Source organism: Bos taurus, chromosome 20, assembly GCF_002263795.3.
Source record: "Bos taurus isolate L1 Dominette 01449 registration number 42190680 breed Hereford chromosome 20, ARS-UCD2.0, whole genome shotgun sequence".
In the NCBI taxonomy this organism is placed as follows: domain Eukaryota; kingdom Metazoa; phylum Chordata; class Mammalia; order Artiodactyla; family Bovidae; genus Bos; species Bos taurus.
The window spans coordinates 15,564,894-15,589,682 of record NC_037347.1 but is presented as its reverse complement, the minus strand read 5'-3'; the positions used below and the strand labels follow the sequence as shown (position 1 = coordinate 15,589,682).

The 24,789-nt window shown below is 40.4% G+C and overlaps 1 protein-coding gene across 1 annotated transcript; it reads right to left on the bottom strand.

Annotated features, from left to right (window-relative positions):
- Positions 1-473: 473 nt before the first annotated feature.
- HTR1A (5-hydroxytryptamine receptor 1A) lies at positions 474-3,032 on the bottom strand. The gene has a single exon (XM_002696304.6). The coding sequence runs from the start codon at positions 2,097-2,099 to the stop codon at positions 831-833; it is 1,269 nt and encodes a 422-aa protein (XP_002696350.1). The 5' UTR covers positions 2,100-3,032; the 3' UTR covers positions 474-830.
- Between the last annotated feature and the right edge of the window lie 21,757 nt (positions 3,033-24,789).

Here is a 24,789-nt window from a genome sequence, read left to right as displayed (position 1 = left end):
CCCTTCCCAATGAATGTCAGTTTCTTTGGTGAGTGCTGACAAGGCAGGCAAGGATAAATTCGTTCCGCTCTCCTTCTCTCTCCCTTTGGCCCAGCCTTGTACTTACTGATCCACTCAGACAACCTCTAGCCACTTGTTTTGAATCCAAGAAAACAAAGCATGGGGCTGTTTTCGGGAGAGTTACTCTGGGAGCCCACGCCAGCAGGCGGAGACTCCCCGGGACACCTTAGGCACCAGGAAAAGCAGACCCTCCCAGCTTTTCCGACTAGCAAATTAGTGTTTTAGGACTGGCGAGGGCATAAAGGGAAGATGGGGAAGGAAGGATGAGATGACAGCGGGACGGGGCGGGGGTGGGAAATGAAGCGAAGTCCTGAACCTTAAGTTCAAGGTGTAGCAGTGAGGCGATCGCGTGGGAGAGCCTTTTCTGGGCGCAGCGGCTGGGTGTACAGGTTCTTTTTTCGTGTGGATTTTTTTTTTTTTTTTTTTTGCCTTTAACGGCTGAAGCTTAAAGTTCCGCCGCGAAGATTACGGGGCAGAAGAAGCAGGAGGCAATTGCTGGAATCAAACGGATTCTGAAGCCAGTTTGAGCCAAGGTCTCCTCTCACAGAGCGGAGGAGTTTCTCTCTTGCCCGGAGGCTAGAGCCTCTTTACGAAGAGCGCCATCCTTCCCCGCTGGGGACTGAGGCTTGGGAGAGGCTTGGGTGGATGAGGTCTGGAAGCAGCGCGCCTAGCAGCTGTGAATGTCAGAGGGAAAGTAGCAAAGGCTTTGATTCCAGAGGACTAGGGGAGGCAGAATGAATGGGATGGGCCTACTCGCCGCTACTCCATCATCATCGGCGGCAGAACTTGCACTTGATGATCTTCTTAAACGCGTTTTGGAAGTCCTTGTTGAAGTAGGCGTAAATGACAGGGTTAAGCAGAGAGTTGGAGTAGCCCAGCCAGTTGATTATGGCCCCCAACAGGGTAGGCATGTGGCAGCTGCTTTCGCAGAAGGGCAGGACTAGGGCCACGATGAAGAAGGGCAACCAGCAGAGGATGAAGGTGCCCATGATGATGCCCAGAGTCTTCACCGTCTTCCTCTCGCGGGCCAGGGCCATCTTGCGCTTGGCCTCGGCGTTGCGCTCATTTTTCTTCTCGAAGGAGGCGGGGACGTAGGGGACAGCACCGCCTTCGCTGGGCAGCGGAAGGTGCTCTTTGGAGTTGCCCACCCGGTGCACTTCGATCACCTCCAGGGCGGCGCCTTCTTCGCCCTGCCTCACGGCTCCATTGGCGCACGGAGCCCCTGTTACCTTGTTCTCCGTGCCCTGCCTCCAGTCTCTGCTATCCGACTCACCACTCACGCTCTTTCTGGGCTGCGGGGCCGGCGATGCCGCAAGACGGTGGTTGGCTGCCTTCTTGTCCACCTTCTTAACTGTCTTGCGAATGCGGAATCGCGCGGCTCGAAAGATGCGCCCGTAGAGAACCAGCATGAGCAGCAGAGGGATGTAGAAAGCGCCGAAGGTGGAGTAAATAGTGTAGCCGTGGTCCTTGCTGATAGTGCACGCGTCCGGGTCCGAGCGGTCTTCCGGGGTGCGCCAGCCCAGCATGGGCGGGATGGAGATGAGGAAGCCAATGAGCCAGGTGAGCGAGATGAGCGCAGCGGCGCGCCGGGGCGTCCTCTTGTTCACGTAGTCGATGGGGTCGGTGATGGCCCAGTATCTATCCAGAGCGATAGCGCACAGGTGCAGAATGGACGAGGTGCAGCACAGTACGTCGAGGGCGATGAACAGGTCACAGGTGACCTGTCCCAGAGTCCACTTGTTGAGCACCTGGTACAACGCGGCCATGGGCAGAACCAGCACCGACACCATGAGGTCGGTGATGGCCAGCGAGCCTATGAGATAGTTCGCCACGTTCTGCAGGGAGCGCTCCAGGGCGATGGCCGCCACTACACACGCATTGCCCAGCACCGCGCAGAAGATGAGCGTGCCCAGCACTAGAGAGGTGATTACTTGATAGCTGAAGGTCACGTCGGAGATGCCAGTAGCGTTGCCGCGTGTCCCGAAGGGACCCTGGGACGACGTGGTGTTATTGCCCTGTCCGGGGCTGAGCACATCCATGCTTGCGCGCCGGGCGGGGGAGGGGGAGGGGAGAAAGAGCTGCTTCTGGTTCCCCCTCGCCCCTCCCCCTGGGGTCTCCCGCCCCTGTTTCCTGGGGAGTTTCAGCTAAGAGAGGATGCAGGGACTCAGGCAGGAAGTTCTTACTGCTCAGGCGAAGGCATCTTGCAGAAGCAGCTAGCTTCTAGGCGCTCCCTGGGCTCTGGTAGTGCAGCGCGCTCAGAGACTCCAGCTGGGAAACGAATTGGCTGGAGAAACAGCTCCGGGATCTCCGGGCGGCGGAAAGGTGTCTGGAACGTCTGTCTCTTGCTGTCCATTATACTTTGCCGCTGCCTAACTGGCTGCCATACCACCCAGAGTCTCCCCACCAGCAAAAAGTCTCCAATCTTAAAAGTATCTGGAATAGAGAAACACCATCTTCCACAGTCACTCTGTAACCCTCCTCTTCCTTGCTTCTCTCCCTCCTCTCCTACTCTTTCCTCTACTCTCTTCTCTTTTTCTTAAGCCTCCTCCGTCTCCCTCTTTCTCCCACTAGTCATCCCCTCTGTCTCCCTCTCTTCTCACTCTCCTTTATCTCTCCGGTGTTGCTCCGACAGCCAGACTCCCTCCCTCCTACGCTAACCCTCCGTTCCTAACACTTCTCCAACCCTGAGTGCCTCTTTCCCCTGGTTCCCCGCCCTCCTATCCCTCTAGCTCTGCCTCTCTGCGTTCAAGTCCCTTTTTGTCGACCGAGACTCAGAACTCACTTACACACACCCGATCTGCCGATCAGACCAACATTACAACAAATAACTCCGCCTCCCACCCAGCCAAACTCGAGAGAAAAAAAAAAAAATCTAACTACATACTTGCTTCATATTTGTCAAATTCCTTAGTAGACTCAGCATCACTGAGTGGTAACAGGACAAGAGAAGAGGAGGCATAAGGAGCCTGAATGGGGACGTGGACAGTCCTGGGTCAGTCTGTAAATTATTACTAATAGATGGAAAGAAGATAGAATGTGTCTTAGCTTTTTAAAAATCACCCCCTTTTGTCAACTCACAGTCCAGCTTGTCTCCTTTGCCTCTGACTTTTTTTTCTAACCTTGAGAAATTGGGTGAGAAAGCAATTAAAAAGGACACGTCAAAGGAGAGGTGAAAAACTGCATTTCAAAGTGAAGAAAACCCGATTCGGTATGTGTTCTACACACACACACACACACACACACACACACTTGCCTTTCCATTCAGTTCAGTTCAGTCGCTCAGCCGGATCTGACTCTTTGCGACCCCGTGGACTGCAGCACTCCAGGTTTCCCTGTCCATTACCACATTCCAGAGCTTGGCTTTCCATTACCATTGCCTTTTTAATTTCAATGAACATTGTCATCTTGCACAGCTTTGTATCAAGTAAATTTAGGGGAGAGAATTTGTTTGACTTTGTGTTATAAATGAGGTTGGGCATTTTTTTAACGGCCCTTTCCTACCGGTTTTCCAGCATCTACGGAGAACTTGGAATTCCTGGTCGCTGGTTGCTTCTTTGGGCTCAGAAACTGGGTTCAGCACCTGGGACAGCTCTAGGCAATAAGGACTTATGTCGCCACCTACCGGCAAATGCTTTAGAGCTCCATCTAGAAACCCTTGTCTTGCAGAAAATAGCATGTATTGAGGAAATCCCACAGCTTCAATAAAGAAAGGTTATTAAAAGAAAAGTAACTTTGAGTTTTCTATTTTTTCTATTTTATTCAAATGTTTCTTTTAGTATCATCTGTTGCTTTTAATCGTCTCTATCAAGTCCATTATGTTTTCTGGCTTTTTTTGAAAGCCTGCAACATGTCATTCACAAGTTCTGTCTAGAAATGCGATTTCAATAGACCTAGGAGAACACCTTCACTTGTGCTGATTTTGTGCTAACATATGCTGAATTTTGGAACTCATACATTTGCACACATTCATCAATGGGGAAAAAGCATTACTGGATTTTCCGAATGGGGATTACTTAACATAGAAGATAAAGACTGCTATGTGCTGGTTATCTAAGCTGTTTCCTTTACCAAGGAAACCAAATTTAATCCCATTTGCACCTAGGTAAAGAATGGGATTTCTACTCCACTAGAATAACATATAACAAAATTCACTTATACATTCTGATTTCAGGACTGAAGTAAAGTACAGAATGCAGTCCCAAAAGTAGATAACTCTAGATAACATGCACAGATTTACTACAGAATAGCAATAGTCTTAATATTGTGTTCAAATTTGAGGTCTAAATGCTCCAAGACCAAACAAAAGAGCAATCATAAAAGTGTCAGAGAAAATCTTGTTGTACAGGACGATGTATTTGGAGATGGATTGTTTTACAATGCCGGGCTGGGCACAGTTCCCACTCAATCATTTCAGCATGCCACAACAATGAACCTGACATTTATAATGACTCATGGCATTGAAAAGAAAGAGATAAGTACATATGGTGATACTGGCTACAGACTCTGAAGAAGTCTTTTTAAAATTTGTCTGGGTACTCATTCTCCCCTTTAAAATCTCCTCACAAATACAAAGCTAAATAACTTTATTAAAATACAGTTGCAGTTCCAGTAAAATTTAATAGAAAAATACTTATAATCTAGATTCTCCAAAAAGAAAACTTGGGAAAGTTAGCTGATAACATAAAGAGTAAAATAAAAAAATTTGAATTAGAAAATATTAACATGTTAAGTACAAACTTGAATAAAAATTTTGTCAAACTTAGCACATGTCAACATAGGGTAAGTCAGCAACTGTGCATTCATTATTACTAAACACAAGTTGTTTAATAACTGACAAATTTATTTTTCTGAAAGCTAAAATGCTGTTAATTTAACGTTAATATTTCTGAGATCTGGCACTTGCTATTCTGCCTTAATATTTTACAGCACAGCTTGTTCTTTATTCAAGTTGAAAGATCTCTCAAGTAGCTCATGTTTTTCTTAGAAATAGTGTATATAATATCACAAACATTTCATTTCAGTGAGAATATATAGAAAGTTTATAAACACTAGGAAGAAAATAGAAGTATAAAGGACAGGCAGCCCTGACTATGGTCCTACAACCTTCATATGACTAAAATAGATAATTATGTAAAACTTTTATTAAACTAAAAATATTGTGATATATGTTAAAAGCACAATGATATTGCATTTTCCTTATGTTCACACTTTACCAGTTCTTCTACATTTAACTCTTAATGATACAGAATCCCAGATATTCCAGAAGAGATGGTACAAACAGAAGATCCTAAAAAAGAGTTAGGCTGTTATTCTTTGAGGACTGAAATTAGCCTAAAGAAACACTAGCTTGAGAGCGAATATTATTGATGACATCATTTGAAAACAAAACTTCTAGTCATTCTGCTTTTATGGATCTAGGGTTTGATGCATCATCTATTATGTGACATTTCTCTAAAATAGGTTATGGGAGATAAAGATTTTTAACATCTTCACAGGAAATTTGATACAAGCCAAGCATTTCAATGTAGTTCTTTAACCAGGGACATAAGATTAAAAAGATGTTAGGCTGGAGTTTTTCTGTAAATCTGACTGCCTCATCATTACCAAAAGTTCAGTAGTGGTTGGGTCTTCTCAATAATTGGTACGTTCATCCATAATCCCCAAATTGTGGCTGATTTTTCTATCAGTGAGGGAATAACCTATAGAAGAAATAATTGAAAATTGGCTTAAATTACAAAAATAAATTTTTGAACTATTTTAAAGCATTTTTATATTTTAAAATAATTACATAATAAAACTAAGATTATTTTTTGTTTTTTAATTTTTACAATGTCATGTTGGTCTCTGCCATACACAGCTGGAATCAGCCATAATTATACATACATCCCCTCCCTCTGAGCCTCCCTCCCTTCCCCCCATCCCACCCCTCTAGGTCATCACAGAGCACCAGACTAGGCCGCACCAGCTATCCATTTTACACTCCATAGTGTAGATATGTTGATGCTACTTTCTCTATTCATTCCACTAGGATAGATTATTTTTTAATTCAAAATATCATTCTGAATTTAATTCACCCCAATCTTCAAATACTAAAGCAGTAAGGCAATTGTAGTTTTTCCAGAACTGTGAATTTTTTTTTTTTTTTTACTGGAATTTGTTAGGGATTAAAAAAAAAAAAACTTCAAAGAGAAATTTTGTTTAGATAATTTAGGAAATGTGGTCTTCTGATTATCAGCGAGGATTAACTGGCCCTTTATAAGAAATGCAACCAAAATGCAAGAGAAAAAAATTCTTTAAAACTAAGCCCAATTTTTTTGTGTGTGTATATAATTCTCACCGTGCACCCTCCTCAGATGGTAGCATTCCTTAGCTGCTATTTCTATATGCCGGACACTTGTGCAATACCCAGAACCACACTAGGTTTTTAGTGGGAAAACACAAATGATGGAAGCCTCAGTCTCTGCTTTAGTAACTGTAAGATTGATTTGGTTCATTTAACACAATGCTGAAAACACAGCATGTAAAGAGGGAAAAAAAAAAAAAAGTAATTCCTATTCATTTAGTGTGTGACTTTGGGCAAATTAACTCTTGCTTTCTCAGTAGTAAAATGAGTGCAAAATAGATTTGTGAAGAAGTTATTTTGCTGGCCCATAAAAAAACACCCAGTAAAGGTCAAGCAATAATAGTAGTAATAGTGCTGCAAAGTAATAATATTAATTCTCTCTCTCTCTACTGATAATTGCTTCGAAGTGCAGAGAAAGAGAATTAGGTAGGTTCAGTGACAGAGCAAGTGCTTGAAAAATAATAAATAAATAAGGCCCGTTTAGGTGAGGATTTATTTTGAAAACAATTTTCATGTGGATGAGTTACCAAACCAAACTTGGGTCTGCTAGCCCGCTATGTGCAGCAAAGCCAATCTACTTACACCAAGTTGTGGTGAAAGAAAGTAGAGCCCCTTATTGCGAGTTGCCCAATGTGAGGCTGAGCAAGGAGACCCAGCAGCTCATGCTCCAAGTACCTGAACTCTTTGATGGCTCTCAGGGAAGGATTTTTAAAGACAGTGTGAGGGAGAGGGTTGCAGGGTGACTGATCAAATGGAAAACATTCTTCTGGTTTATTGGTGGTGAGGGAACTGCACGGCATTTCTGGAGTCAACATCATCCCTTCTAGTCCCAACTGGTCTGGGGGTCTTATTATGGGCCAGCAAAATCACTTTTTCACAAATCTATTTGCACTCATTTTACTACTGAGAAAACAGAGTTAATTAACTTGCCCAAAGTCACACACTAAATGAATAGGAATTACTTTTTTTTTTTTTTTTTCTCTACATGCTGTGTTTCAACATTGTGTTAAATGAACCAAATCAACCTTACAGTTACTGAGGCAGAGACTGAGGCTTCCATCATTTGTGTTTTCCCACTAAAGACCTAGTGTGGTTCTGGGTATTGCACAAGTGTCAATAGTTAACTTTTTCCACCTGCTGGGGCTTTTAGTATCTGCAAAACAACTCAAGGATATGACCCAAGGTATTATCTACAGCCCTTACAGAGAAATTAAAGGCCTTTGACTTTGTTTCATGGCTAAACTATTATTATTTTGTCTGTTTTACTGTTTACCTTTGCTTCTGCATTTTCTTAGTTCTGTGATTAAATTTGTTCATTGCAACTCGTGAAGGTCTAAGACCCTAAAGCTTTTCTACAAACAAGAGACAGGGACACCACCGGGGTCTGTCCCTTGGATGGCCCGGCAGGGTCCTGCTCAGTTTCAAATGTGACATTCTCTCTATTCTTCAAATTATTTGGTAATCTTCCAATTCTTTAGGAAACTCTGAGTACAAATGAAGAAAGATGTGCCCTCTGCATTCTGGAACTTCTTGACTTAAAAATTATTGGGAATTCCCTGGTGGTACAGGGGTTAGGAGTCCATGCTTTCACTGCCAAGGGCCCGGGTTCAGTCCCCAGCGGGGGAACTAAAATCCCACAAGCCACAGAGTACGGCCACAATAAAAAAGAAAAGTTATTGGGGGGTGGTGATGAACATATCAACAAAAATTCAGTAATCACTGAGGAAAAGGGGTCTGCTCTTCTCTGGGAGTTCAACCATTTGTTCAAAAGTATAAATAAATAATTGAAAATCATAGATCTCAATAAAATGCTTAAAAGTGCAGCAAAACCCAAAAGGCAGTAGTTTTCATCAGGTTAGCGTGACAGGTGTTAGTAAATGTGCTTTCCTGAGTTCACCTCCTCTACATTGCTCTCTTTCTGACAATATTTTCATGGCTCACTTCTGAAAGGATAAGTTGAGATGAGAAAAATCTTTGGAATGCTAACTCAATATTTTCTGTTAATCAAAGGATAGTTGAAAATTAAATTTAGTATAATATTTATTTGAAACAAGATTTAATTACTGTATTTAACAATAATTGGGGGGTAAAGACCTAAGTATTATTTTGCTTTGGCAAGTAACCTTTTTTGTTATAAAATTAAAACCAATGCCAAATGAGTCATTTTAATCTTGTTTTAAAACATGCTACATATAAAAGCAACTATTGTGAGTGCAAAATATGAGTCTGTAACTGTGCCCTTAGGCCTGTTGAGATAGTAATTTGTTAGGTGGGTATAGCGGCTCAGGGCCACAGTTTTGGATTCAAATGGCTATGCTGCCATATACTAGCCTTGAATTTTTCTTATTTCTTTCCATTGTATTATGCAGATGTAGTATAAATATTAATATATGAAATACTTACATACTTAAGAAAACTCATGAGAAAGAACAGTATGATTCCATTGAAGCTCTCTTTACTCTTGAATTTAGGGGTTTTCATTCCCATGAATGATACATGTCACTAAGCAATACAGAAATGGTATCATTCTCTCTGTAATTTTATGCAAATTCCTTTTCTTGCTTGACATTATCTTTGTGAAATTCACTTGCATTGATAAAAGCACCACTAGTTCATTTATTTTCACTGTAGATTTAAATTATATAACTAATGCCAGAACTTATATATCCATTCTCTGATTATTGAATGTTTAAGTCTTTTTCAAACATTTGCTTTTATAAATAATACTGCTATGAGTGTTAATGTTTATATCTCTTTTTAAAAAAATCTGTGTAACTTAGAATAGACTAGTGTTTTTCAAACAAAGCACATGGGGATTTTGTTTAAAATACAGATTTTAACACCACAGGTATGGAGTAGAGCCCAAGACTGCATGTCTGCCGCGTTCCCGTGACAGTGATACTGCTGATTCATAGACAATACTTAGAGTAGCAAAATTTAAGCATCTAGAAATGAAATTATGGGATCCTTTGATATACCCAGATTCAATCTTTGTAGATACGGCCTAATTCTTCTCCAAACTGGTTGTGTAAAATTTCATAACCACTTTTGTAGGTTGAATTATGTCACCCAAAAGGATAAAGGATTCAGTCTCTGGGACTGTGACCTTATTTGGAACTAGGATCTTTGCAGATGTAATTAAGTTGAAAGGAGGTCATACAAGATTAGGGCAAGCCCTAATCAAATGACTAATGTTCATATAAGTTGAGGTGAATTTGGACAGACACACAGGGAAGGACCCCAACTGAAGACACAGAAATTGGCATTATACTGCCGCAATCCAAGTAACGCCAAGGACTGCTGCCAGTCACCAGAAGCTTAAACAAACACGTGGGATGGACTCTCCCCTAGAGCCAGCAGAGTGTTTGTGCTGGGCCAACACTTTCATTCAGATGTCTCCCTTCCAGAATTCTGAGACAATACACTTCTGCTGAGTTAAGGCACCAGGTTGGGGCACTTTATTTTGGCCCCCTGGGGAAACTAACACAGTCACTAATAATGTGTAGGTTCCCATTGCTTCATCAAGGTTGAGTGTTGTTTCATTTTTCTTAACTGTGAATTACTTATTCTTATCTTTTGCTTACCTTTAAATTGGGTTCTTTGTGTATGTGTGTTGTGGTTTTTTGTTATTTTGAACATACCCTGTGACAACTGGGATCTTAGTTCCCTGACCAGGGATGGATCCGGATCCCCCTGTATTGGAAGCATAGAGTTTTAACCAGTGCATCACTAGGGAAGTCCAATTTGTTTTTTGTTTTTTTGTTTTTAATAATTATTACTAATCTTTAATGTCCATTATCTACTATAGATGTTAATCTTTTGTCCTTTGTATTATTGAAAATATTTTTTCTCAATCATTGGCTCAAATTTTTACCTTATAAAGGTGGTTTTTAATGAATTTACATTTTTCAGTTCAATGTAAATATTTCTCTTTGTTCTATGCATTTTCTGTCTTGTCTACTTAAAAGTTGTAATGATATCAATCAACATTCTTTTGAGTTTTATATTCAGTTCATCAGTTCTAGACTTGACTTTTGAGTATATTGTGTGAGACAGGAATCCAGGTTAAATGTTACTGTCAGAAAAATTATCTAATACCATACATTTTATAGTCTATTCTTTCACCCCCTGACATACAGTCTCTTCTGACATACATCTTGTTTTCACGTACACGTGAGTTTGCTTTGGGTTCTCTATTCTCTTGGCCTATTTGTCTATTTCTGTTCCAAAAGTTACAATGCCCTAATTTTTGCAACAAATGTGCTGTGTGCTAGGTCATCCCCTCCTTTATTCTTCCTTAAAAATCTCTTGACCATACTTGGCCTTTTACTGTTACATATTAACTTTGAATCAACTTTTCCATCTTGTACCCATATCTATATCCAAAATTATTGTGGAATTTTATTGGAATTGTATTGAAATTATAATTTCAAAAGAACAAACATCTTTATGTTACTCATCTTTTTTAACCATCATGAATATGATGTAACTTTCCATTTATTTAGATCTTACTTGCCTTTTAATAAAATTCTTAATTTTCTCTATTAATGACATAAACAACTTGTGGTAGATTTTTTTCCATAGGTGCCTTACTTTGTTCCTATTGTAGTGCTTTTATGGATGGTAGCTAATGTGAATGGCATATTTTTAAATTGTGTTTTCAATTTTTGCAGGTGTATAAGAATGTCATTAAGTTATTTAACTGCTTTTACTTCTGTGTACTTGACTAATGTTAATAATATGTAGATTTTCTTTGTTTTTCTATGTTGACAACTAAATTATCTGCAAATATTACAACAAAACTTACTAAATTTTTTGCACTTAATTACCTTTTTATTTACCAATGAACTGGCTAGAATTTTAGTATAATATTTCAGAGATGAGGAAATAGAGTGTATACTCATCTCATTCATGATTTTAGAGAGAATACTTCTAATGCTACACCACATAGTGTATTTCTGAAAGGTATGCTTGATCAGCCTAAAGAAATTCTACTTCCTACTCTATTCCTTTCTTATACTTTGTTTTAGGTTTAAGTTACTAATGCTAAGTTGCTTCAGTTGATCCGACTCTCTGAGGTCCTATGGACTGTAGCCCGCCAGGATCTTCTGTCTGTGGGATTCTCCAATCAAGAATATTGGAATGCGTTGTCATGCCCTTCTCTAGGTCTTCCCAACCCAGGGATCGAACCCGCCTCTCTTACGTCTCCTGCATTGGCAAGTGGGTTCTATACCTGTAGCGCCACATGGGGAGCCTAAGTTACTAATACTTTGTTTTAGGTTTTGCATCTAAATCCTTGAGTGAAATTTGTCTACACATTTTCTTTCTTGTGCTGTCTTACTCTGATATCAGTGCCAAAAGTTATCAGCGCAGTTCAGTTCAGTTGCTCAGTCATGTCCGACTCTTTGAGACCCCATGGACTGCAGCACGCCAGACTTCCCTGTCCATCACCAACTCCCAGAGCTTACTCACTCATGTCCATCGAGTCAGTGATGCCATCCAACCATCTCATCCTCTGTCGTCCCCTTCTCCTCCTGCCTTCAATCTACCAACCTCATAAAAATGAAATATGGCCTATTACCTAGTTTTTCTATTCTCTGGAATAGCTTTTAGAAGATTCAATTATCTGTTCTTTGACTGTTTATAAAATGTATCTGTAAAACATGGGACTTGGTTTTTCTTGATGGGTATGTGTTTAATTCTTGATGTAATTCATTTAGTAACTATAGAATAATTCAGGCTTTCTAATACTTCTAGAATCAATGTTGTTATAATTTTCTTTTAAAAGTGTTCCATTTTTTTATTAAGTTGTTTAAAGTAATTAACTTTCCAATTATCTGCAGTAAATGTCTTGTTTTGATCTTTATGAATTATTTGTGTGAGTCTTTTTCCTTTTATTCTTATTCAGTGAAATCAAAGGTTACTTATACTTAAAATTCCATTTTATATTTTCTATTGTGATTTCCAAATTGTGTAATTTGGAAGCATTCTTCTTGGTACCAATTAAGTAAAGTTCTTCTTAGTTATCTTTTATTATTATTTATAACTTAATTTCATTGTTCTCAAAGAATGTGAAGTAAAATACACCAGTTCTTTTACGACTTGAGATTGCTCTTATTGCCTAGTACTGCCTTTCCCTCCTTCATTCTATTCTCTCCTAAAATTCTAAATATACTAAAAGAACTTTCTCCTATCCTCTGTATCTCATAATTTCTCGGTCATATTTTTTATTTTTCCTCCTGTGCTTTATCGTGGTTAATTTATTTGTATCTATCTTCTAGGCTATCAATTCTCTTTTAGGTTTTGTCTGATATGCCAAACAGTTGGTTAAATCCTTGTTCTTCAATTTCAGCTATATATTTTACTTTCATGAGTTTTGCTTTATTCTTCCATTGTAGCTAATTATATTAGTACATCATTGTTTCTTGCTCAAGTTTATAATTTTATTATTTCTGTTAAAATTTTAAGCATGTTTGCTTTATATTCTGTCTCTGATTATTCCAATATCTGTAACCCCTGTTTTCTAATTCTCTTTCTTGCCAAGTTTCACCCATGCTAGCTTGGTTGCTATTGTGATGGTGGTTTTATACTGTGAGTTTATATTTGACCAATCTCTGTTTATGGGAATCCTGAGAATCTTGGTTCAATGGACATTATTCCAGGAATATTTGTATTTCTATCTGTTATATACAATAGTAGGTTTACTATCCTATGTGAGGGGATCATTTATGGCTAAATATTATCAGAGGAACCTTTATTCCTGTGTACAGTTCAAACATGGCAGACACATTGTTTTTTTTCCCTGAAGCTCTTTGAAGAGTCTAGCTTTCTGTAGCTGTCTGCATTCCAACCTCCTCCTCATCACCACCACCACACCATCTTTTATATGCCTTAGGAGTTGTTCTGTTTCATTGAAGAGATAGTGAAACTTCAGGATTTAGGTACCATCGATCAGCAAATGTCTCTAAAGTATCTGACTGCTGCTGCTGCTGCTGCTGCTGCGTCACTTCAGTCGTGTCTGACTCTGTGTGACCCCATAGACCGCAGCCCACCAGGCTCCCCCGTCCCTGGTATTCTCAAGGCAAGAACACTGGAGTGGGTTACCATTTCCTTCTCCAATGCATGAAAGAGAAAAGTGAAAGTGAAGTCGCTCAGTCGTGTCCGACTCTGAGCGACCCCATGGACTGCAGCCTACCAGGCTCCTCTGTCCATGGGATTTTCCAGGCAAAGTACTGGAGTGGGGTGCCATCGCCTTCTCCGATCTGACAGCAGTGCTGGCTTATTACTCTGGCTTTTGTTCCTGTCATCTTGGGGTACTGAAGATTCTCCTGAATTTCTTGAGAGCTCAGCTCTCCCTGTTAGTTGTAACTTATCCATCATTCTTTAGTGTTTTGCAGTGAGAAAAAGTTTTGAATACAGATTTATCAGAACATAGAAAAATTTCTACTTTATTAAGTTGCATCAGTATTAAATAAGAAAATGCAACTAAAGAACTTATATCTTATAAGTTCCTTATATCTTAGTGTGCAATCAATGTTAGTAAAAATAAAATTTTAATTAACTTTCCAAAATATTTTCTATCTTGGGCCTTCTTCCTCTTTTCCACTTATATGAAATATACCTATCCTCCAAAAAGAAAAGAAATGTAATTTAATATGACTAAATAGTAACTAGAATTTTTATGTTTTATATTTTGTATTTTAACAGACAGAAATACATAGCTTATTTAATGTAAAATAAATATAGAGAAATTATACTAAATCACATTACTTGAGTTTATAGTCAATCACTTAAAAATTCTATGGAAAAGAACTTCTTTAAACTAAACTAAAATCAGTCAAAAATTTCTATTAATGTTTTATCAAAAGCCATTTCTTATTTTAAATTATCAAAGAACTAACATTTTGAAAAGTTTAGAGCTCATTGTCAGTGTGTTTATTTTTAAGTAAATGATATCTCTCTTCTAAAGTTATTATATTTTCAGTTTCCAATTCCACCTTGAAAACTAGAACTAAACAGTATTTTTAAGCATAAGCCACATCTTTCAATAATTTTTATTATGAATGAGAAAGCATTTATCCCAGACTCATCACTTAATGGGAAACAACACAAAAATAAACAAAACAATGATTCTTGAAAGACATAAGTATTCAAAATATCTACTTTTGTTACATGAAGGAGATGAGTTAGCCATAGTATCTGATTGTTACTAAATGTAGTGTTGAGATAGTTTTAATGTCAAACATTGTAATATCAATGTTTTTCTGTAAGAAATATATAATTGAAATTTGCTTCTAGACTGAGTATCTCCTTGTTTTGGTTTATTTTTGGATTTTGCAGCTTTTCCAAATTGTTGGGGAAACACAGCTGGGTTTATTAATATACTGAAGCTTTTCAATTGGAGAAGAGGAGCCTCATGGTATGCAGCTCTGGATCTCTTCCCATGGACTTCATAGCCAACTACTCTATCTTCCCTAGAAAGAAATGGAATCAAATGCCAGTATTTAGGATTAAATATTTTGTTTTCTACCTCATGACTTGGATAATATAATAATAGTGGTAGCCAGCATGATTGTTTATCATATGCCTAACTCTATACTAGGCCCATCCCATGAAATATTTTATTTAATGTTCACAACAGCCTAAGCCTGTTCAGCTTTCCAAATAAGTAAATAGAGGCCTGGAAAGGCCTTCTGCTTGTTTGTTTCTAAAATGCTTGAGGACAATGAGAAAATATAATTTTTTACTACTTCCACCTGCAGCTGCCTGACCTTAGCAACAGTTGTTGCTCATTTATTCACGATCACTAGCTGGTGAGAAGGTACTGCTCAGCAGTAGGGGGACAAAGAGAGAGGAAAACATAGGTGTCCTAATAAGCAGAAAGTCCAGCCGCCCTGAAAACACACCCTGAGGACTGCCTGGATCATTGCTAGTCATCCAACATGTTTTCAAAAAGCAGCCTCTGGTCTCCCTTGGACGATCCTGGCTGCCACTGGATTTTCTGGTTGATTAGTTCCTTAACATTTCCTCTCTGACTTTCTGTCAATTTAAATAGCGGGTTTCACAATGGTCAGGGACTTCAGAACTCACCAGACTCAAACTTCATTTGCAGAAAAACTGAGGGTCCTCATAGTTAAGTTTTTGCCCTAGATCACAGAATGGATTCCTCGTATTAGCCTGACTGCATCAGTTAAAATACTCCCAACATTATTATCCCAGGTTTCAGACTAAATTGCTACCACCTCCAGTTGAAGATTTCCAAAACTTGAAACAAACCAAAGAAGTTTAAGCTTATGTTCAATTATCTCTATATTCCTTCTTTTTCTCCTTCCTTCCTTCTTCTCTTCATTCAGTCACACAAGTATTTATTGTATGTATGCTATGAGACAGGCAGTACATCATTCACTAAGACTATAAAGCTAAAAAGATCGAGTCTTTGCCTTAATTCATCCACTGAAGCATGTTCCCCAGCCACACTAAATGAAGCCTCATCTAGGAATGGGGATTATTCAGTCCTAGTCACAGTTTTCCCACCCATCTGGTGTGTTTATTGAGTACTTACCATTTCTAGGCTTTTTGTGCATAATGATTAAAAAGGCCTACAGGTATTCCTGTACTCGGTCACTTTATACTGAAAATAGTAGAAACAAACTATAAACAGGTAAAGAAATAAAATAAGGAATAATTGCAAGATTATTACTATAAATGTTATGAGAAAGATAAAATTGAGTAGGTATGGTAGAGTGGCTGAAGGGGTTTACACTCATGGGGTTGGTGAGGTGAGCTGCTCTGAAGTATTCACATATATAAGTTGAGACTCAAAGGGGACAGTTATTCAAAGATCTCATTGAGGGTATATTGCAAGAAACATTGACCATTTCAGCCTTGGGGCAGCAGGGCAGAGCCTTGGGATAGAAAAGCCCCTGACCCCCTCTAGTGGTCAACAGCCTCCTCTGTTTACTCCAGTGTGTTGTAAAAATACTACCATTTTCTGTGTGTTGCATGATATGAAGAGCCTGGGGAAACATTCTGGTGGAAGAGAAAATCCAAGTAGAAGAAAAGCAAGGGAAACTAAGAATGGTGTGCAGGGTAACAGAAGGAGAAGAGTGCATGAAAGAGAGAGTGACGGGGAATGAGTCAGATCCTTTGGATCCTTGTAGCCTTGATATGCGGAGAAGGCAATGGCTCCCGACTCCAGCACTCTTGCCTGGAAAATCCCATGGATGGAGGAGCCTGGTAGGCTGTAGTTCATGGGGTCGTGAAGAGTCGGACACGACTGAGTGACTTCACTTTCACTTTTCACTTTCATGCATTGGAGAAGGAAATGGCAACCCACTCCAGTGTTCTTGCTTGGAGAATCCCAGGGATAGGGGAGCCTGGTGGGTTGCCATCTATGGGGTCGCACAGAGTCAGACACGACTGAAGCGACTTAGTAGCAGCAGCAGCAGCAGCCTTGATATGGTTATAAGGATGGATGTAAGAGTTATAGTCATCTATTTTGAAAAAGGAATTAAATATATTACTATGTTAAAGTGAAAGTCCCTGAGTCGTGTCTGACTTGCGACCCATGGCCTGTAACCCACCAGACTCCTCTGTCTGTGGAATTTTCCAGGCAAGAATACTGGAGTGGGTTGCCATTTCCTACTTCAATGTTAAAGTACATATTAAATAGGATAATAAAAATACGTATTTTAAAAAATATTAAAAATGATACAAAGAGTGGAGAGAGGAAATTTTACCTGGAGCCTGATGTGAATACTAAAATGAACTAAAATTCAAATGACTTAAAATGAACACCGAGAATGAGCACTAGTAGCCAAAGTCTAAAGTGCAACATTTTGGACCATGTAATTTTCTTTGTCTCATTAAAGGAAACATGAACTTGCATTAGGACACACAGACTTTTTCTTGATACCCAAGAGGAAGAAATGTATTCCAAGGTTTATTACCAAATGGTTTAGTAAATTATATATTCCCTGCCATTTTTGCATACATTTAGGAATATTTCTAGATGTCATCATGAAAGCTAAAAACTAAAATTTTACTTTAGTGAAGGTCTTTTATCAGATCTGAGTTTTTGATAGATATAGATATCTCCATGTACATTGTTTTCTGGTGATGAAACCTGATTAAAGTTGCATCTTTTTGCCTTCTAGACCTCTCTCTATGCCCATGCCTCTGCATCACTGCTTACAGTTCTCTCAAGCTGGCATATTCATTCCCATCTTTTGCACCAAAGAAATTCCTACTTCTGATGCAAAACAATGCTCAACCCCAAACCCTTGGTAAGTATATGGTAGTTCTCTAGTTTGAAGCTCCCCAAACCAGAGCACTCAGATGGCTCAGAGTTTTCAGTTCAAACTAGAGAACTCAGATGGCTCAGATAACTCAGAACTACTAGTTCAGATAGTAAAGAATCTGCCTGCAATGCAGAAGACCTGGGTTTGATCCCTAGGTTGGGAAGATCCCCTGGAGAAAGGAATGGCTACCCGCTCCAGTATTCTGGCCTGGAGAATTCCATGGACTGTACAGTCCACGGGGTGGCAAAGAGTTGGACACAACTGAGTGACTTTCACTAAGGTAGCTTTTGGGGCTTCTCAGGCAGGGCAGTGGTAAAGGATCCACCTGCCAATGCAGGAGATGCAGGAGACTCAGGTTCAATCCCTGGGTCAGGAAGATCCCCTGAAGGAGGACATGGCAACCCACTCCAGTATTCTTGCCTGGAAAATTCCATGGACAGAGGAGCCTGGAGGCCTATGGTCCATGGGGTCACAAATGAGTTGGACATGCCTGGGCATGTATCCATTCAAGGTAGCTTTAAAAATAGACAGATACCACCCTAAACCAATTGAATCAGAATTCCTGGAGAGGAGAGCCTGTGTGCTGACACCTTTTAAGCTCTCCAGGTTTGAGTGAGACAGGGTTAAGATTTATTGAACTTAGTTAGCCCTCCCCCTACTTAAAGTGAGCTCCAAATAGAATGAGGAGTTTCACCCTTTCTTCTTGGGTTTGATGGATTTCTCTTCCCAGAGATGGAAAAAAAAATCACTAACCAGCTACAACAGAGTATGCCACAAACAACAAAGTCTTTGTGGTCAGCTACCATGGAAGGTAAGTGAGCAATTACCTCCTTGACCTTGTAATTTAATGAGAAAGGCTCCATAGAAAATCTGCTTTGGTTCTGGCTTCATTCAAAAGCTGTATGGGAATAGATATTTCATTGAGTCCTTTTCACCTTCTCATTGAGAAAAGAGGAGAAAACGTTATAGAAAGCTTCTAGAAGGGAACAAATGAAAAGTGACTCTTAAACTTGAGTGTGTATAAAAACCACTTGAAAAGCAGACTTCCCTACCATGCCCCAAACATTGCTAATTCTTTCAGAGTAGTTCTGGTGTTGGTCCCAGGGATCTGTATATTTAACAAGTCCTCTAAATCAGGGGTCCCCAACCTCTGGATCTAATGCCTGATGATCTGAGGTGGAGGTGATGTAATAATAATAGAAATAAAATGCCCAGTAAATGTAGTGCTCTTGAATCATCCTGAAATCACCCTCCCCTCCAACCCTTCCAACTCTGGTTTAAGGAAAAACTGTCTTCCACAAAACTGGTCCCCGGTGCCAAAAAACTTGGGAACCACTGCCCTAATACACAGACCAATGCAAAACAGGAGTTTACAAAAAGCTACCCCTTTTTGATAATGTATAAATATTCCTTCTTGACTCTCATGCAAACCCAAGGGCCCTTTCACCACTATTGAAAGGAAATAGAATTAAGAAAATATAAGTTTGCAGGCAAATTTTAAAGACCACAACAGAGTCATGCCAGTTGGAGTAAAAGGACAGGAGAGAGAAAAGGAGCCCAGGCAGCAAATGGAGACAGCTGGGGAGAGGGCTCTGACTTGAGGAACGTACCCAGGTATGGAGGCCAGATCCAGGCTGAAGAAAAGAGTCATGCTGTCAACTGGAGCAGATTCTCTGCAGTGAGCAGGCTGGAGAATAATGTTCCAGCTGCTGTTCTGGTAAGTCAGATGTAATAATCCTGCCCTTCTTAGAGGCAAACTCTTCTAATCAAGCTGTGAAAAATATACTAACTTTGGTTTGCTATTGTTGGCCACAGGCTAATTTAGTCGCATCCCAGGGCTTCAATTCTCACATCCCTATCAGAAAAAAACTGCCTTGAGTTTAGGAAATGTGCGTGTCAGGAAGTTCACTTTGAAACACACACTGGCCTCTCTGTGAGGCAGAGAAAGAAAGGGGAGCAACCAGCAGTCCAGCTTCTCTCGTGAAGCCATAAGATAGATCGTGGGTTTCCAGCATACAGTCCCTGGAGTCAATGAAAAGTAACAGAATGCAAAGTGCAGTAAACCATAGCATGCCAAGTACATAATAACTATTCCTTCACTCATTGCCCCATTTGTTTATCCATCATTTATTCTTTCATTCCAAAAAAAATGTTTAAACACTATGTGTTTTCCCTTAAAAGCAGAATCTGAGACAAAGAATTGGATAAAAGTAATGTCAATTCCTGGGTCGGGAAGATCCCCTGGAGAAGGGATAGGCAACCCACTCCAGTGTTCATGGGCTTCTCTCGGGGCTCAGATGGTAAAGAACTCACCTGCAATGTGGGAGACCTGGGTTCGATCCCTGGATTGGGAAGATCCCCTGGAGGAGGACATCACAACCTGCTCCAGTGTTCTTGCCTGGAGAATCCCCATGGGCAGAGGAGCCTGGCGGGCTACAGTCCACACAGCATCAGACGCGACTGAGAGACTAAGAACAGCACAATGTCTTTGGGAGGTGACACCAAGGAATGGAAGTGAGAAAATGGAAAGAAAGGGAAAGGAAAAGGAAAACCAATGAATGTAAGGGCCTACTATGGAAGGCATCACTGTGAACCATGAAATTCAGTCCTACTGGGACTCTTTTCTGAAATTATCCTCTAAAGCAGGGGGCTCCAAACTCCAGGCCACTGACTGGTACCTCATGTCAGATCAGCAGCAGCCGTAGATTAGAAATAAAGCGTGCAATAAATGTAATGCACTTGAATCACCCCAAAACCATGATCTCCACCCTCCTGGTCCATGGAAAAATTGTCTTCCATGAAATCAGTCCCTGGTGCCAACAAGGTTGGAGACTTACGTTCTAAAGGATGGTAGGATGGATCAAGTGATTTGCGGAGCCCTGTCTCTGGAAGATTCTAAGTCTTGCCATAGTAAATTAGTTGCTAAAAGAGGAAAGTACACCAAAATAATATAATACCTGACATCTATAAGCTTGTGTGCACGCTCTCTCCCTTCTCTCTCACTCTCATTCTGTCAGAAATCCAAAATATCATTTTTGAGTCTAAGGCATGATTTTGATTATCTATACATCTTCCATTTAGGCTCTGCCCCTCAGACCAAACAACTTCTCCCTGCCAGGGCCTTGGTGCCCAGTACAGCAAAATATATTCAGTGCCACCTAGATCAAGGTCCTAGATATCATGCCCAGGCCCTCTTCCTCAACCACTGCCCCCATGAGCTTCTCTAACTCTGCTCCATTTCCAGAGAAGCTGGCTTCCTAGAAATCAGACAAAGTTTGAATGATTTAAAACATCTGTCTTAGCCGCCACCTCTGCATAAATAAATCTCCAAAATCATCGATAATAATAACTGAGTAAATACCACGCACCAAGGACTAAGTGCATGAATGTACATGAATTATTTTTTCTACTTTCACCATCTTTTAGGAGGTAGGTAGTATGTTGTTATGGGGCTTCCCTGGTGGCTCAGTAGTAAAGAACCTGCCTGTAATGCAGGAGACACGGGTTTGATCCCTAGGTCAGCAAGATCCCTTGAAGGAGGGCATGGCAACCCACTCCAGTATTCTTGCCTGAAGAATCCCATGGACAGAGGAGCATGGTGGGCTGTAGTCCACAAGGTTGCAAAGAATTGGACATGACTGAAGCAACTAAGCACAGCACAGCACAGGATTTTCTTATACTCATTGCAAAAAGGAGAAAACTGAAGCAGTAAGTAACAAGGTCACACATCTAATAAGCAGTGGAACAATACTTAAGACCCAGAAAGCATGTCTAGAGGCTATATTCTTTATTTCTCTGCTCTGCTGGCTCTCGGGTTTCCATCTCAGGTCAATCCCTCTTGTCAGTTTCTGTTTGATACTCTGTAAGGTACATCTTGTAAGTTAAATAAGCAAGGTGACAATATACAGCCTTGACGTACTCCTTTTCCTATTTGGAACCAGTCTGTTGCTCCATGTCCAGTTCTAACTGTTGCTTCCTGACCTGCATACAAATTTCTCAAGAGGCAGATCAGGTGGTCTTGTATTTCCATCTTTTTAAGAATTTTCCACAGTTTATTGTGATCCACACAGTCAAAGGCTTTGGCATAGTCAATAAAGCAGATTTCTGGAACTCTCTTGCTTTTTCCATGATCCAGTGGATGGTGGCAATTTGATCTCTGGTTCCTCTGCCTTTTCTAAAACAAGCTTGAGCATCTGGAATTTTGCGGTTCACGTATTGCTGAAGCCTGGCTTGGAGAATTTTCAGCATTACTTTACTAGCATGTGAGATGGGTGCAATTGTGCAGTAGTTTGAGCATTCTTTGGCATTGCCTTTCTTTGGGATTGGAATGAAAACTGACCTTTTCCAGTCCTGTGGCCATTGCAGAGTTTTTCAAATTTGCTGGCATATTGAGTGCAGGACTTTCATAGCATCATCTTTCAGGATTTGAAATAGGTCAACTGGAATTCCATCACCCCCACTAACTTTATTCATAGTGATGCTTTCTAAGTCCCACTTGACTTCACATTCCAGGATGTCTGGCTCTAGGTGAGTGATCACACCATTGTGATTATCTTGGTCATGAAGCTCTTTTTTGCACAGTTCTTCTGTGTATTCTTGCCACCTCTTCTTAATATCTTCTGCTTCTGTTAGGTCCATCCCATTTCTGTCCTTTATCGAGCCCATCTTTGCATGAAATGTTCCCTCGGTATCTCTAATTTTCTTGAAGAGATCTCTAGTCTTTCCCATTCTGTTGTTTTCCTCTATTTCTTTGCATTGATCGCCAAGGAAGGCTTTCTTATCTCTCCTTGCTATTCTTTGAAACTCTGCATTCAGGTGCTTATATCTTTCCTTTTCTCCTTTGCTTTTCGCTTCTCTTCTTTTCACAGCTATTTGTAAGACCTCCTCATGAGAGGGTAACAGGCAGGAAGGCCAGGGGTCTCCAAACAGAGGAAATAGCCTGCAAGTGTCAGACATTTTATCTCTCTTAAGCGCCAGGAGGAAACAAACTAGCGATATTTTTTCCTTCTCTATACAAACTTAAAAGGAGGTTTCTCTTAAAATACTGTGTTGCCATAAGGACACCTGGTTTCACCTGAAGTTAACTATTCTCAAACCTAGAGATAACCAATGCCTTTTTCTTATGGAAATGTTTGTCTTAAGCTATGCTAATGTACTATGCATTTACCCCAAACTCTGTCTTCAAGTTCCGCCTCTTGGCTCAGAACCTACTTGACAAACCAGTATGTTATACTCAGATATTGTTCCCCTAATCTATGTAAATGAAACTATTTGTATGGTGGTCTGCCCTTCTTCAAGATTCAAGTTAATTATTTTATGGCCCAGGATAAACCATTTGGTGCCAAGATTATCCCAAAATGCATCTTATGGGTGAGGGGCCTGGTGCCATTCTGAATTTTAAGACATTCCTTTCTTTCATTAACAGACTGCTAGTGATTATATAACATCCAGCTGAAGACTAGCAGGGCGGTACTCTTTCTGCCCCCTTCTGATGCTATGTCAGAAGCTTTCTCTCTCTCCTTTATACTTTAATAAAACTTAATGACACAAAAGCTCTGAGCGATCAAGCCTCGTCTCTGGCCCCAGATTGAATTCTTCTCCTCCAGGGGTCAAGAATCCCAGCGTCTGTGTGTGATTCAACAAAACCTTTCACTCAGACAGCTATTTTGCTTTTTTGCATTTCTTTTACATGGGGATGGTCTTGATCCCTGTCTCCTGTACAATGTCACAAACCTCCATCTATAGTTCATCAGGCCCTCTGTATATTGTCACCCTGCTTTTTAAACTTATACGCAGAGTACATCATGAGAAACGCTGGGCTGGAAGAAGCACAAGCTGGAATCAAGATTGCCAGGAGAAATATCAATAACCTCAGATATGCAGATGACACCACCCTTATGGCAGAAAGTGAAGAGGAACTAAAAAGCCTCTTGATGAAAGTGAAAGAGGAGAGTAGAAAAGTTGGCTTAAAGCTCAACATTCAGAAAACTAAGATCATGGCATCTGGTCCCATCACTCCATGGGAAATAGATGGGGAAAGAGTGGAAGCAGTGTCAGACTTTATTTTTCTGGGCTCCAAAATCACTGCAGATGGTGACTGCAGCCATGAAATTAAAAGACGCTTACTCCTTGGAAGGAAAGTTATGACCAACTTAGATAACATGTTGAAAAGCAGAGACATTACTTTGCCAACAAAGGTCTGTCTAGTCAGGGCTATGGTTTTTCCAGTGGTCATGTATGGATGCGAGAGTTGGACTGTGAAGAAAGCTGAGCGCCGAAGAATTGATGCTTTTGAACTGTGGTGTTGGAGAAGACTCTTGTGAGTCCCTTGGACTGCAAGGAGATCCAACCAGTCCATTCTGAAGGAGATCAGCCCTGGGATTTCTTTGGAAGGAATGATGCTAAAGCTGAAACTCCAGTACTTTGGCCACCTCATGTGAAGAGTTGACTCATTGGAAGAAACCCTGATGCTGGGAGGGATTGGGGGCAGGAGGAGAAGGGGACGACAGAGGATGAGATGGCTTGATGGCATCACCGACTCAATAGACATGAGTTTGAGTGAACTCCGGGAGTTGGTGATGGACAGGGAGGCCTAGCGTGCTGCGATTCACGGGGTCACAAAGAGTCGGACATGCCTGAGCGACTGAACTGAACTGAAGGTACATCTATCTCATTGGAGCTTCCAGATTCAAAATCACCCTTTCATCTTCTTTCTCTTACCAGAGCTAAATCTACTTCCTTTGAGACTTTTTCACAAGAAGATATTTCCATTCATCTGGAAATGTTACTGATTAATGTATTGCCAAGAACCAAGTCATAATTATACTTTTAGCAGTCCATATGACAGTTCTCTGCATTTATTCACCTTGGCACTACCCCTTGATCCAAGCCACTTAACAATATTCAACTGTGGTCTGTATTCTACTCACCCCAATAATGCTTTCTTCCCAAGGCAACAATCTTCCAGACTGGAATTTTGAACACAGCATAATCACTGAACCACGGTCTTTAACTGAGTTGAATTGATCAGGCATCATTTCATTTCTCTTTCACCACCATTTGGTTGTTAACTAGTCTGTCACAGCT